The sequence below is a fragment of the Cannabis sativa genome, chromosome 2 (genome assembly GCF_029168945.1).
Source record: "Cannabis sativa cultivar Pink pepper isolate KNU-18-1 chromosome 2, ASM2916894v1, whole genome shotgun sequence".
NCBI classification, from domain to species: domain Eukaryota; kingdom Viridiplantae; phylum Streptophyta; class Magnoliopsida; order Rosales; family Cannabaceae; genus Cannabis; species Cannabis sativa.
In genome coordinates this window covers 6,080,587-6,096,638 of record NC_083602.1, presented here as the reverse complement: position 1 = coordinate 6,096,638, position 16,052 = coordinate 6,080,587, and the positions used below count along the sequence as shown (strand labels likewise).

General features: G+C 31.8%; 2 protein-coding genes and 1 non-coding gene across 9 annotated transcripts; 1 reads left to right on the top strand and 2 right to left on the bottom strand.

Annotated features, from left to right (window-relative positions):
* Positions 1 to 259: 259 nt before the first annotated feature.
* LOC115719080 (probable NOT transcription complex subunit VIP2) lies at positions 260 to 7,373 on the top strand. Of its 7 annotated transcripts, none has more exons than XM_030647987.2 (14): positions 260 to 513; positions 1,480 to 1,533; positions 1,713 to 1,821; positions 1,896 to 2,074; positions 2,227 to 2,605; positions 3,681 to 3,887; positions 3,976 to 4,077; positions 5,424 to 5,512; positions 5,605 to 5,787; positions 6,112 to 6,549; positions 6,640 to 6,692; positions 6,790 to 6,831; positions 6,920 to 7,064; positions 7,148 to 7,373. In XM_030647987.2, exons 2-14 carry the CDS (start codon positions 1,516 to 1,518, stop codon positions 7,205 to 7,207), a joined length of 2,004 nt encoding a protein of 667 aa, XP_030503847.1. In that variant the 5' UTR covers positions 260 to 513; positions 1,480 to 1,515; the 3' UTR covers positions 7,208 to 7,373. The 7 variants fall into 7 exon arrangements, with proteins under 7 accessions (XP_030503847.1, XP_030503845.1, XP_060965973.1 ...); XM_030647985.2 differs by having other exon boundaries at positions 263 to 513; positions 1,418 to 1,533; positions 3,675 to 3,887; XM_061109990.1 differs by having other exon boundaries at positions 289 to 495.
* On the bottom strand, positions 1,741 to 1,821 carry LOC115721601 (small nucleolar RNA snoR35). Its single transcript, XR_004012612.1, has one exon. It is a non-coding gene; the product is annotated as a small nucleolar RNA snoR35 (small nucleolar RNA).
* A 5,480-nt stretch (positions 7,374 to 12,853) lies between the features above and the next one.
* LOC133034087 (uncharacterized) lies at positions 12,854 to 15,535 on the bottom strand. The gene is made up of 4 exons (XM_061109107.1): positions 15,116 to 15,535; positions 13,413 to 15,021; positions 12,923 to 13,082; positions 12,854 to 12,878 (listed from the first exon to the last, which is right to left on the bottom strand). Exons 1-4 carry the CDS (start codon positions 15,533 to 15,535, stop codon positions 12,854 to 12,856), a joined length of 2,214 nt encoding a protein of 737 aa, XP_060965090.1.
* Positions 15,536 to 16,052: the final 517 nt, after the last annotated feature.

The window sequence follows — 16,052 nt, the reverse complement described above, 5'->3', positions numbered from 1 at the left end:
TAGATTTTACTGCATTTTACTTAATAAATTATAATTAAAAAATGTTTAAATAAAGTATAAAAATAACTTTAAATTTTATTTTAGAAAATAGAAACTTTGTATGTCTTTATAATTTTGATTTCTGATTTTTTATAATCAAAAACACAAAAAATCTTGTTCCCAAAACTTAAAAAACTACATAAAATACAAAAGAAATAATAATAAAATAAAATATTGCATGTTGTATTTCTATTGGTCGACTCATTTCCCCTACCGTGCACCTTCCTTCATTATAAATTCCATTATTTGCCATCTATTTTTTCTGATGTCGAAGGAAAAAGCTCAGACCTAGAAACCATCCATATTCGATCTCCGCACTCTTCCCCAACCTCATCTCTCCCCTATTCACTCATCTTTTTCCCTTACTCTAACCCTAATATCCACACTCCATCACCAGATCTGCTCCCTACTTACTCCCCACACTGTTTACTTTCTTCTCTTTTGTATTCTGCGAAGGTCCGCTCCTCACTCTAGGTACCATTGTTCGTTCGATTTACCTTTTTTGTATTTTTTTGCCCTCCCCAACGGAGAATTGTGGTTCGTATTTGGCTTTGTTTTTCACTGTAATCAGGGATTTATGTACGCGGAATATGAATTTCCTTGATGGTTGAGACTTCGGTTGTAGTAAGAAATAGTTTAAATGCTCTCATTTCTATATTACTCGGTTGTAATCAGGGATTTATGGGCCGGGGTTTATAGGAAATGTTAGATTTAGGGTTTATTAACTTCGCCATTTTGATTAATCGAATTTATGATTGTTTGATACCAATATCAGTAGTCTAGTTTCTGATATGACGTCACAATTCAGCTTTGCGTAAGATTGAAAACAGCTGTGCTCTGTTGTCATTGAAAATAATTGTATTTTATACATTCATGGTGTTTGTATCGACTTTGCCTAAATCGAAACAACTTCATTTCTTTTAAGATGAGTGGTTTGTTATGCTTATGCGTTTTTTTTTTTAATTTATTTGCTTGTAAATTATATGAATTCTGTTTTGTCAACTCGAAAAGCCGTAACGTTTGAATATCTTCTCTGCAACTCTATTCTCTAAATAAATATTTACAGCCAGAAACCACCCAGTAAGTTCCTTATATGTGCATTCAATTGATGCGATACAATGTACTTTCTGCATAGTTGAATCTTAGAGTTTATACAGCTATAAATCTAAGCGTGAATATATGTTTCTGTATTTCGGAATGAATATACATCGCATACTCATTCATTGTCTTCAAGTACTGAATTTATATAGTTATTGAATATCTTGCAGAATTTGGGTATATTATTCTTAAACAGACGCTTTTTTTACTTCTGTTTTTTATATTTTATTTAGCTGTTTCTCTTACAATTATGGTGTCTTTTCTTTTATTATGTTTATAGGTTGAAAATTTTATAGATTGAAGTTTCAAATCGTTCTCTGACTTTTTTGACTCTCAATACAGAGCAAGGACTGTTCATGACATTTTAATGCTCATGCAATGTCGGGTCTACTAAATGTAATATTCGTTGTCTATGTATTTATTTAATTTAACAAGTTTTGCTCATGGCTAGTCATTGCTTCTGACATGTCATGAAAAATTGACAATATATTGCATTACATGTCAAATGTCAATGAATGGTCATATGCATTTGTTTTGGACTTGCTATGTGTTGATGAGTGAGTTTCTGTTCACAGTCCTCTTTGAATGGATCAACAACAAATCTTCAAGATAGCACTGGACGATCTTTTGCAACATCTTTCTCGAGTCAGTCTGGTGCTGGATCCCCTGGTTTTCATCACACTGGTGGGTATAAGCTGCTTGAGTTCAACGTTTTGTCTGTTCAAAATTTATGAAGTTCAATGTTTTTTTCTTGGCAGGAAATATGCCGGGGCTACATAACATCCATGGCAGCTTTAATGTTCCTACCATGCCAGGTGCACTAACATCAAGAAATTCAACAATGAATAATGTTCCTTCTGGTGGGGTTCAACAACCTACTGGAAGTCTCTCTAGTGGACGATTTACATCAAATAGTCTTCCTGGTGGTATCCCTCAGGTACCTTTTTCTTCATTTAATGTAACTGCAGATTTTTGCTATTATCTTTATTTATTTTTCAAAATATTATCAGCATTGACATTCTTCGTTTTTTTCTTCTGTTTTTCGTGCTTGTGTACTTGACCTTAATATTTTTCCCTTTATTCCCCCAGTTACAACACGGTAGCTCTCATGGTCATTCAGGGGTCTCAAATAGAGGAGGTATAAGTGTTGTAAACCCTGGATTCAGTAGTAGCACAAATGGAGTTGGTGGTTCTATTCCGGGCATTCTCCCGACCTCTGCTGCAATTGGTAATCGGAATGCTGTTCAACAATTGGGTGTATCACCAATTTTAGGAAATGCAGGATCTCGGATTTCTAGTTCTATGGGGAACATGGTTGGTGGGGGAAACATTGGAAGAAGTATTAGCTCTGGTGGAGGGATATCGGTTCCTGGTCTTGCTTCTCGACTTAATCTAGGTGCTAATAGTGGATCTGGAAGTCTAAGTGTACAAGGCCAAAGTAGATTGATGAGCGGTGTTCTTCCACAAGGTATGTTGCTTTGAATTGCTAGCCATGATGTACTGAAGTGTTAAGTGAGATGTCTCATGCTGGTAGAACTTGCTATACCGTGTTGTATTCATTTTCTCATGTCACAGAAATATGAATGTCAGTGTTTAAGACCATTTATGTCACTATGCTTCCTGTATATGTTTTGTCAATTGATGACTTATAAATGCGATGTCTGTTCTTCCTATAATTTCTCCTTGCATTTGCTCTTTATGCAACTACTTTGAAAGAATTAGCAAAGGTCAAAATTGTATAACTATTCTGTCTGCATTTACTATCATTTGGAAGAGTTATTGTGGTGACTGACTATACTTTTGTATTGTAATGGTTCTTCCTTTCCCTTGAATTGATTATAATTTCTTTCCCGCAATTCCTATTTTACTTGGTTTAGATATCTGTAGTTGCAGTTCTGTGAGAAATTGGATAATAGCATTTTTCATTCCAGTGGTTGTATACTATGAAAATTTGTGTATAGGGTAACTATGTTATTTTGTATTTTGTTAATTTATGTAGTTTCTAAGTTCGAAATAGATTGTTTTTTTTTAAAGTAAATAAAATCAAATTGATTTGAATTTTTATGTTGAGGATGAGGTGAGCATTAATGTGTCACTGTTTTTTCCCCTATGGCCATAGTGTGTTATGGGTCTTAACAAAGAAGGCACCTTATTCGCAAGTCATGTAGTTAACAATAGATTTATCATAATCACTTTCACTAGATGCCATTTTTATTCCTTAACATGGATTTTATGCAGTAAGTAAATAGATTTGTAAAAAATGAGTGATAAGTGCCAAATTTGACTGTCTTAATAATTTTAGGTATGCTATTTTACTATATTTCATTCAAGTTGTTTTGTTCCTCAATTTATTCCTTGGTTAGGACATTAGGTACTGCCAGCATGAATCTAGTTTTCTTATCTTGATGTATGCCCACCAGAGGCTGATCTGATTAATATTTGTTTGATTCTTTTGGTCTCTTTATTTTCTGGTATATGAGTAATCTTTGCTGTCTGCTAGAAGTGCTATCTTTCACTCGGTAGCTGACTGTTTCTAGGTTCAGGATCTCCCCAGGTGATTTCTATGCTAGGAAATTCTTATCCAAGTGCTGGAGGCCCACTTTCACAAAGTCATGTCCAAGTCAATAATCTAAGCTCAATGGGGATGTTGAATGATGTCAATTCAAATGACAGTTCACCTTTTGACTTAAATGACTTTCCCCAGTTGACAAGTCGTCCTAGTTCTGCAGGAGGACCGCAAGGACAGCTGGGTAACTTCATTATTTACTTCTTTTTTTTAATGACACGACAATGTTTGTCTTCCAATCAGGAAGATCATAATTTGAGCGAAAATTTCAGGTTCATTACGAAAACAAGGTCTTGGTGTTAGTCCTATTGTTCAACAAAATCAAGAGTTCAGCATCCAAAATGAAGATTTCCCTGCTTTACCAGGATTTAAAGGTATGACAATTGTTTATCTGTTTCATGTATTTACTATGTATACATCTCTGCTCTAATTGATCACAGTCATAGTTTAATTACATCACCATTCTATTATTTTACATGCTGTATAAATCCAGTGTGTTGAAAGCTGTCCTTTTAAATTTATATCTTTGGCTATTATTACCTTATAACATGTAGTATATCTACGACGGCAGCCTTGTAATATGTTTCATCACTGATATATTACCCGCCTTTTTGTATTATTGTCTATGTCCTGCCCTAGTACCAGGCATGTTTAGTTATGTGATTTTAAGGTCGCTTGTGCATTTTTTCACATATGCCTTCCCAGTTATTTCGTTTCTTCCTTACCTCTCTCACCTGCTTTTTTATTAATGAATGAAAACTTTTATTGATCTTAATGAAACAAAATCAACAAAAAGTAGCACCAGGAGATAGCCCAGCTTAAACTTATTAAATAATTTCTTTTAAAAAATATATTATCAAAGAAAAATAAACAATTCTTAAATGTTTCCTGTTGGATTTGTAGTTTTTTTTTCCACTCATGAGAATGTCTTATTTTTCTCTTCTTCGTGTTTGAGTATGTGATCACTGCCTTGTTTCTTAGTTGTTTCAATATATCAGCTTAGGTGATTCTGCTTTCTACCCTAGTTTGCATAATTGTCGTTTTCTATGATTTGATTTTATTTTATTTTTGACATGGCGAGGGGGATTCAAACTTGAGACTTCTCAGAAGAGAGTTGTAGTATCATTAGGCTATGCATACGACCATTGGTTTGCTGTGATCAGACTGTATGCTTTGAAAGCTAGAGTAGAAATAGTGGCATTTACAGAGACCTAATTTTTTGTTGACACAAGTTAGAGATGTTCCATTGTACTAAATTTTATTTGTTTTATTTTCTTTCGGGAGAAGTTTGAGTTTGTAAGATTTTTGGAGGTAAGATACACATCGGAGCTTGGGGTTATAATTTGTGGTTTGATTTTTGCAGTACGCATTTGTTTTTGTAGACTGTCTGCACTTTTTTTGAAGTGTGTTTTAAAATGGAAATGTGGATATTTATTGAGAAATGCTAAAGAGTACCATTGGTGCCCAACACCTTATACTGCTATTGGGGCAAATGAATATCGAGTCCTTGTATAAATCAATTTAAATTGAGATATGTGGGATATTCTACTAAATTACACCAATGAAGATATGCCATGTCCTAGGAGAAAATTATTAGTTCTATTGTCGAAGGGGAAATTGTTCCTATGTAACTAAATTTGTTTAGCTATTAGTACCATGTTTTAATGATTATTGACTTGGTAGTACAGATTTTAAGCATTTACATAAATTACTTCCATAGGTGGTAGTGCTGATTATCCAATGGAGATGCACCAGAAAGACCAACTTCACGACAACCCAATGTCCATGATGCAATCTCAGCATTTTCCTGTGCGTCTCAAATAGAGATTTCGTTTGCTCTCTTTAGTTGCCGTGCTTGACATGTAATGAGGTTTTCTTATGCTTTGTCTTTTAATTCACAGATGGGGAGGTCTTCTGGATTCAATCTTGGTGGAACGTATTCATCTCATCGTCCTCAGCAGCAACAGCAACACGCTCCATCAGTTAGTAGTAGTGGTGTCTCCTTCACACCTGGAAACAATCAGGATCTTCTGCATCTACACGGCTCGGATATGTTTCCTTCACATTCAACCTATCATTCCCAGGTAGTCAAATATTATAATTTGTGATTAGATGGTTAGCAACATGAACATTAGACTGAAAAGACTATTTTATTTTGTTATAAATCTTTACATAATTAAGTAAACGGAAAGAGATTATTTTTGGAATTAAAGTTACAGTTATAAAAATGATGGAAACTCAATATTGTGTTAAATTGTCAACGCTTGAAATGTTTGCAATCATCAGACAGATTAAGTGCAAAATTAAGAAACTGTTTTAAATTTCAAACTGATTTCTATTAGCTTCTTGTTTTTGTGTGTGAAAATATAATGTATTTATATATGCATTTTTCTTCTTCTCTTGTTTAGAGTAGCGGTCCTCCTGGTATTGGATTAAGGCCTTTGAACTCCCCAAGCTCTGTTTCGGGCATGGGATCTGGCATGGGATCTTATGACCAACTTATCCAGCAGTATCAGCAACACCAGAACCAGTCACAGTTTCGACTCCAACAAATGTCAGCTGTTAATCAGTCATTTAAGGATCAGGGATTAAAATCCATGCAAGCAGCTCAGTCTGCACCAGATCGATATGGTTTGCTTGGTTTGTTAAGTGTGATTAGGATGAGTGATCCTGATCTAACGTCACTTGCCCTTGGAATTGATTTGACGACATTAGGTTTAAATTTGAATTCAACGGAAAATCTTCACAAAACTTTTGGTTCTCCTTGGTCAGACGAGCCAGCTAAGGGTGATCCAGAATTCAACGTGCCACAATGTTACTATGCTAAACAACCACCTTCTTTACATGTGTGTGTTCTGTTTTCATAACCATATCTTCTCTAGTTCATTCATCGTCATTGTACACTTTTTACTAATTTTTTTTGGTGGTGGTTGCAGCAAGGATACTTTGCAAAGTTCACAGTAGAAACTTTATTCTATATCTTTTACAGGTGCTACTCTTTTTTAGAGCCTCTCTCTCTATTTAGTATTTGGAATGTTTTAATTTTTTTAAGATACTAAACTGCTTTTTGTTACCATACTTTGTAGTATGCCTAAGGATGAAGCCCAATTATATGCTGCTAATGAACTGTAAGCACTTTCAACTGATATTATCATCATATTTACTTTTCAATTGAAAAATATAGTTGGCTAAACTGTTTAACACATGTGGTTGCAGTTATAACAGAGGCTGGTTTTATCACAAGGAACACCGTTTGTGGTTCATTAGAGTCCCCAACATGGAGCCACTTGTCAAAACAAACACCTACGAGAGAGGATCCTATCATTGTTTTGATCCGAACACATTTGAAACTGCCCGAAAGGTTTGAATTTGGAATCTTTTGCTGCTTTCGCGACAATGTTTATTGTAGCCCATTCGATTTAACTTAAAAAGATGCGGTTGCAGGATAATTTCGTGCTTCATTATGAGATGTTGGAAAAAAGACCGGTTGTACCTCAACATTAACAGATGCTCCGTGTTTTGTAAAGTTTCATTGTATCTGTAGTTGATACTATACTAATAATTAGAAACTCAGTTCGATGCTTTGATATCTTCTTTCATTTTCACAAGTTGTAATCAAAAGTATTGTTGTTATTTTTTTTGCAATTATTTAGCTGTGTAGCTTCATCTATTTCTCTTGGCCACTTATTAGACAACATCAACAGCATGGATTCTAGAATTAAGCTTTCTGTTATCACTCTTGATTATCCTCTTTGCCTTTTCATCCCAATGCTGCAAAAATAATTGTGGTGTTCTCTCAGAGGTTGGCTTGTTTTGTATAGCATGTTCAGTGAACCAAGTTCTCGTTCATGAAAATCAAAAAAGAGAACAAGAAATAAAGGATGAAAAATCTTTACCCCTTCTGTTCTTGACTGTTTTGGAACTCAATAACTTACAATTGCTGATAACTGGGACTCATTTTTTGGTTTTTAAAGACATTTTTCAAGGCAGTATTAAGCCTAAAGTTTTAAACTTTGATGGGGATATGCAAACTTAAGCTGACTGTCAAGACAAGTTTGAGGAATTTATGAACTTGTAAACTGTGACAAGCCTAGCAGGGATATCATGAAAGACTTAATAGTGTTAGTTCATATGAACTGAAAAAGTAAATTTTAGTATTTTTACAGGTAAAGAAAATGTTTTGATATTATTGTAACTTTCCATTTCAATTTCTTTCTTAATCTCCATGACAGAGTATTTTATTATATTCATATAATTACAATTACGTCGGTCGGTTTGTGCTACATTTTATTCAAATCAATGTTATAAATATTTAAGTGTAATTTGCTCAATTAAAAAAAAAAAGAAAATAGTAACCCATTCAATGAAATTGATCGGTTTGATCGGGTTATGTCCAAACTCACCACTAATATTTTTTTTAATTTTTAATTTTTACATTTAATTGTTATATTTTAATTAATTGTAATAATGAAATATATACATATCTATTCTAAATAAAGTGTGCCCATATAACTGAATTCTTGGTTTATGAGAAAGTCACGACTTTTTATTTATACTAGGTGATTGTTACGTGCCAAGCCACGTAGTGTTAGTTTTATTTAATATTTTAGTTTTTTATTTTAATTAATAATTAAAATAATATAATTATTTGAACGATTTGTTTTATAAAAATAAAATTTGTGTCCGTATATTTAGTAAGTAAAACATAGTTGTGTTATAATAATGTATGTTATTAATAGTAAAATGTACATTAATCTTCTAATTGAAAAAGGTTCTATTATCTCATTTCATATCTAATAATAGCTACACAACTATATATTTATAGACTTTCACATTCTTTGCAAATTACTAATAAGTACTAATAATATTTTCATATTCTAATATTTTTCAACCTTCTCCTCTTGGTGGTAAAATTAAAAATAAAACTAAAAATAAGCACAAACATATAAGGTAAATACTAATTACAGCCCATTTCATCTTTTTTTATTATTATTTTTTTAAGCCCAAGCCCAAAAATTATATTATCTTTTATATTATCTTTAATATTTTCCCAAGATAGGTTTGTTAGAGAGATATGTGGTTAAGATGATTTTTTTAATTTAAAAAGAGATTATTAATATTTAAAAGATTGTTTATTTAAAAGATGGTTTAATTTTTTGGGTTTAATTATTGGGTTTATTTTTTAACGGGAGATCAAACCTAATCGTTAAATTTAACAGAATATTCCGTTAGATAGGGACTTTTAATATATAAAGATATAATAAAATAATAAAATATTATTTATATATAATAAAATATTAAAATAAAAATAAAACAAATTCCATTAATATTTAATTACCCGACACACGTCATCATGACCGGATCATGGGTCGCCGTCATCCGAGTTACCCCTTACATTCTTCACTACCTCTACGGTGAAAAGGATGAGCTCACACTCAAAATTTGAAGATGATTTTGTTTAGTCTTTTATCAATATATTCTTCTTAATTTCTCAATTGAATTTATTGTTATTGTTATGATGAGATTTTAAAATTAAATTATTTTTTTTTGCTGTAATTGAGATTATTCTGTGAAGTGGCTGTTTCGCCATTAGTGGTTGATGACTATGTTTTCATTAATGTAGGCCTCTTGATTCAATAATTTATTGATAGATAGAAATATGATTGAGTGCTTTTTTAATTCATGATTTTGGGAATGAGAGGATATCGAATTTTGGTTTGTTTGGCATGAATAATCATAAAATCTCATTCAATGGTATACTATTCAAATTTGGTATACTAGGCGTTTGGTTGGGAGCAATGAAAATATAGGAATAGGAATGAGAATGGGAATAGGAATGGAATAAAATTTAAAATGCATAAAAAAAAATTGATAAAAAAATAATTAATTTTTTTTTCTTGTTACATTGGAATGGTCATTCCTTCCTTTTTAAAATGGAATAGCCATTCCACCAAAATGGTAGAAAGAGCATTCCATTGGAATGCCATTCTAATACTTTAAAATGCAACCAAACAAAGGAATGGAATAAAAATTGTTTCTTTTCCATTCCATTCCATTTCATTACCTCCAACCAAACGCCACCAATTTAGTCCCATCGTGAAAACGTCTAATATAATATGTATAAGTACGTGACAAAATAAAAATATTTAGGGTTTTTTTTTTGTGATAATTAAAAATATTTAGGGTTTGATTTTGTATTATTTTGTGTTTTTTTTTCCTAAGCAGTTTTTGAGTTTCCAAAATAAATAATAAACATGCAATCTAATTACGGGTGCAAGATTCGAATGAGAAAATGTAATCCCAATAGTGAAAATAAAAAATATATATAATTCAATTAAAAAAACTTAACATATTACAATTAATATTATTTAATTGAATTTAATTAAAAATAACTAATTATACGTGTTTTGTAATTAATATTTTTATTTTTCAAAAAAAAAAAAAACTTAAAAAACCAACCTTATTTTAAATAAATAACAAACTACATCAAAAAGTTCAATGTAAACAAATCTTGAACAAAAAATACATAATAAAAAAACTAAGCTAATTATTTTTTGTTTAAAAAAAAACAGAAAAAATTGGCATGAAATGTTAATAATAAATAGATTGCTTAATAAAAATAATTGATACTGTCTAGAGTTTTTATTACATGTCATGTGACGCATGTCATAAAAAAATAGATTTATACATTCGCAATGAAAAAATCATATGTGACAAGCCAACATACGACCAAGAAGGATTTCTTACACCACGGTATATTACAAAACATGTGATGTTATTGAAATTAAGTTAAAATTAAAAAAGATACTAACAATCTTATTATGCATTTTACAGTGCTATAGCATATGTTGAACTTGATGACAATACAAAGAGCCGATCTGCTGTTATGTTCGCAGATATTGTGAAAAAAATATTTTCGTGTACTCCTACCTAACTAATGGAATATACTGCAGAGGTGTAGTTTTTAAAAAATAAAATAGTTTTACATGCCTTTCATAAGTTGATTCTTTTAATTAAATAAATTATGCACACCATGTCTAATCATCTTAAATGAAAATACATCACTGTTTGCAGGAACACCGCCGCTTTGTCGACACTACCATATTCAATTTATTAACGAAAAAATAGACAATTTAGTTATATGCGGACCCGGCTAGAATGAAAAGTGCAAAATACAAAAATTACACTATTGTCTCTATAGAAGCAAATGAAGATTGAAATCCACCAATGAGTATCATTAGTTTTCTTATCTACAATTTTTTAGACAAATGCTATCTTCAATTATCAATAATTTAGAGATTGGTTTTTAATTTTTTTTTATCTTACACTCATGTAAGTAATGTTTCTTTAAGTATTGGAACATCAATTTTTAGTTTATTTTTGGATTAACTTAAGAACATATTTAAATCATCAATCTTTCTTAAACACTAATATATTGCATTCAGTATTCACTTTTAATTGACAACATTATATACTATAATATTTAGATACACATAATAATATCTCACTTAATAACTAAGAATATTTTTTCTTTAATTTTTAATTGTATCACTTTCAAATAATATAGAAAAAAACTAGCATAAAATTTAGTATACGTGCCTCGCACGTAATTTTTTGCTAGTATATATATATATTGAATTTAAAGTTCAAATCAACAACCATACAAAAAAAAATATTAGTTTGAACGTTATATTTTTTAAATAGTCATATAAATTATAGTTTATATAAATATATATATAAAAAAGATCTTTTAATTGGGTTAGTTTAGGTTGGTATTATTTTCAATTCATCCAATATAAAAATTGGTCGGGTTATATTTTTGTCGGATTTTTCAATTTGCGTATTTTGTCGGTCTCGATTTAATTTAGGCAGATTATTCGGATTTGGTAATTTATAAAAAATTATGTCCACCCTTAATCACAACATTATTTTTGTTTGAATAAATTACTTTTTTTTTTTTTTGAATGAAGTAGCAACTTCATTAAATTAAAGGCATTCAGAAAATAACAAGATATCTCTCAAATCGGGCCAGATATCTTGTTTTAAAATGCAACCACCAGAGATAAATCGAGAGTGCCTTGCAATTGCATGGGCAACTCGATTTGGTGATCAACAAAATGTAAGTTAACATCCTTTAAGAAAGATAATAACAAACGACATTCCTCTATAACAATACCAAAGTAGAAGATATCTTTGAATAAATTACTTAATCAAAGTATGTTTTGTATATTGTTACATGAGTTAGTTATAATTTTATTACTTTTATTATTAATTACAATTTTAAGTTATTAAGTTATTTGACTTATAAAATTATTGATGTTATTGGAGTTATATACAGTAGAACCTCTATCCAAGAATACACTTGGGACCAAGTAAATTATATTCTAATTGGGAGGTTATAACTAAATAGAGTTACACTAGAAAAAAAAATTAAAAAACCAAAAAATATCAATGTAACAATAATAACAATAAATAATCATTAATACTATATCATAATAGAAATATTTTAGAGTAAATATAATTTCATACATGCATTATAATTTAAAATAAAATTATTAATTTTACATAAATAAATTTATAAAATATATGTATATATTTTATTAAGATGTAATTATTCTTATATAGAGGTATACATTGTTAATACGGGACTTAGAAAATGTATAACTAATTACAATTTAGAGGTTATTCTTATTTATAACTGGCCCAAATTGGGACTTGATTTTTTTATAACAAATTAGAGGTTATTCTTGAATAGAGTATTCTTAAATAGAGGTTCTACTGTAATTATTTAAATGATTGACTGAATGCTCGTGGATCTACTACAGACACTAATTGCATTTAACAAGATAAGTTAGTTTCACATTTTCTTTTTAGTTTTTTCCGTTGGAAATATTTTATTTATGGTAAGTATTGTTTGTAATTTCTATACTTTTTATTTATTGATGCTTATTTTGGTTATTTAAAAAAATACATTTACAATAATATTTATTTATTTATTATTTTTATGTTTTTTTTTTTGACAAAGTGATTAAAATCACTCATGAATTTACGACGCTCACGTCCGCCACCGGCGCTGGAACCTCCTCGAACTAGGATAGCTCATCGTCTAACCGCAGAGCATGCTTTGCCAAGCCATGGGCCGCTAAATTCTCAGAGCGAGCCACATGGGACAAAACTGCCCCCGGGAATTTAGACAATAAAGCTATAACATCTTCAAACAATGCTCCTAGCTCGTTGAAATACTTCTTCCCTTTGTTAATGGCCGTCACCAAAGCTAACGAATCTGAATAAACTGCATGAATTTGAAGACCACACACATGAGCCCAATTAAGACCAACCAACAGGGCTAACGTTTCAGCTTGTAACACTGAGATTCCACCTGAAACAACATCAGACCACAAAATTGTAATTAGAACATTACCAATCTGATTAAACACTTAAATCCAAAAAATTAACTACGTCCCCCTATGATTTTCTTTAACTAGCCAAAGGGAGACCCTTTGGCTAGTAGTAACTTAACTTATGTATTTTACTTCGTAATCACATTAGCTTTGTTATTCCTTCCTAGACCTAATTATTCTTATTTGATATCTAGAAATTAAAGATCTTTATAATTCACCCATACCTGAGCGATCAACATTTCTTTTGGAATTATAACACTAATAAAATTCGTAACAAAATAATATTTAAAATACCTAATAAGACTAACCTTTGAGTGGTTTACTTAACGCAGCGTGAACTCTATTATCTTCTGAGAATACCACCGCACCTAATCCAACTATACTCGTGGTGCTCAATACAGCTGCATCCACCATAAGTTTAGAGTATAACCTCTGTTCTTGAGCATTTGTAGAACTTCCAGCTGACGCTTCCCTATTTCTTCCATTAGTTTGGGAACTTTTTTTGGGGCCCTCCTTCATTGAAAGAATCGACTCGTAAAAACTACTTATCCACTCAACCACAAACTGTGGTTGTCTTATTTGTTGACCATGAGTAATCTTATTCCTTTCAGTCCATATTGCCCACGAACAGATAATGAATTTTGCAAAAGCTTCTCTGTCCACTACCTCAGAAGCATAAAGTAAAACATTCTTAAAATGAATCTCTTCTTTTACTTCATGTAGAAAAGAAAATTCCATAAGATTCCAAATGCCTTGTGCAACAGGACTCCAGAAAATTGCATGAGCATTCGACTCTCCTCCGAACCCACACAACTGGCAAGAGGTGCTGGATGCGATATTTCGTCTAAACAACCCATTTCGCGTTGGTAGAATCTCGTGATAACCCCTCCACGCAAAGTGTAAAATTTTCCATGGGATTTTCAACCCCCAGAATTGTTTCCACCACAATGAGAACACATCACTAGCAGAAGAAGGTTGAAACTTATCTACAGTCATTGCAAGATTGTACCCACTCCCCACAAAGTAACTACCATGATTTGTATAGTGCCAGAACCATGAGTCCTCATGATTAAACAAGCTTAAAGGTATGGAAAGAATACATTCTGCGTCAGCTACATTGAAATATTGATTGACTACCTCATTATTCCATTTTCCTGGAGACTCGATAATATCTGACACTCTTGCCACCTCATACGCAGGGCGCGAACTTGGAATAAACGAAGGAGGTCTGGGCAACCAAGGATCTCTAAAGGTCCTGGTATTCATACCATTGCCAATACTTCGTTGTAGCCCTTTTAATAATAGATCTCTTCCCCATAAGATTCCTTGCCACGTTGATGATGGATAGGAACCCTTGTCTGCCTCTAGGATGTTAGATAATCTAAAATATCTTGCTTTCATAACTTGTGCCAGAATTGATGATGGGTTCATTAATATGCGCCATGCTTGCTTGGCCAAAAGAGCTTGATTATACTGACTAAAACGTCTAAAACCCAAACCGCCATCAGTCTTTGGTTTACAAATCTTATGCCAGGCCCTCCAATGGACTTTTTGCTTATTATCAGCTGAGCCCCACCAATAACGTGCTATTAATCTTTCTATCTCTTCTCCAATGCCGTCCGGAATTTTAAAGCATGCCATTTGATAAGTAGGCATTGCTTGGAAAACTGCTTTCACTAGAATCTCTTTACCCCCTTGTGAGAATAGTTTGGCTTGATATTCATTTAGCTTTTTCCATATTTTATCCTTAATTGGTCTGAAAATTGCATTTTTGTTTTTCCCTCCTATCATGGGGAGACCCAAATACTTTTCTATAGCCTCTGTTATTCTCATATTCAATGCTTCTGCAAAGAGTTTCCTTGTTTCCTCAGGAGTATTTGATGAAAAATACAGAATAGATTTGTTAAAGTTTATAACCTGAATAGATTAACAACACTTAGGTTACTACAAAATAAATTATCGCCTACTTTGGTACAAAGAATCATATAACGTGTTAAATCAAAATCATTACCTGTCCTGAGCAACGCGAATATAATGCAAAAATTTGTTGAATTGTATGCAAAGAACCCTCGTTTGCATCTAAGAAGAGTAGACTATCATCGGCAAAGAATAGATGGCTTATGCTGGGAGCCTCTCTTGCAACTTTCAGCCCAAAAATTTCTTTCTTTGATTCTGCCTGCTTTATTAGCGAGGAGAGTCCCTCCGCACATATTAAGAAAAGATAGGGAGAAAGTGGATCTCCTTGTCTTAAACCCCTCGTTGGCACCACTTCACCATGAATAGAGTCATTGATTTGGAATGAATAACGAACAGATGAAACACATTTCAAGACAATATTCACCCATTCGGTCTTGAAACCCATTTTTAACATCATTTTCTCGATAAACTTCCATTCTACTCTGTCATAGGCTTTACTCATATCCAACTTCATTGCTACGTAACTTCGTCTTCCTACTAATATACAGTTTGTTTATGTACAGTTAAAATACTAATGTCCCTTGATGTTTTTAGAGAAAGGATAACAAGTTTTTAAAACAAATTGCGGGACACTGATGACATTGGATTGCAATCTGTTACCAAGATTTTACAACTGTGATTTATTTTTCAATGAAGTTTCCCTACTCTAATGATTTTAAGATCATTGTTAGAAGTTTTTACAAGTTTTTCATCTAGATTTCCAAGAGAGATTTCTAAGAGTTTCCCTAATTTGTGTTGCTCATAAATTAGTTGTGCATGCTCTTCAGATAGATGAACAACTTGTTTGGCTAGATATGATAATCCAAGTTTTTGTTGGATGTATAGAAGTATCATGATAATCATGATATATATAGTATTTATTTGATGAATATGATCATAACTGTTATTTTCAATGAATTTATTCATTTCTTTCAAAAAAAAAAAATTTACCGTACGTGATAAATTAGAATAGGTTGACACTTTTCAACATA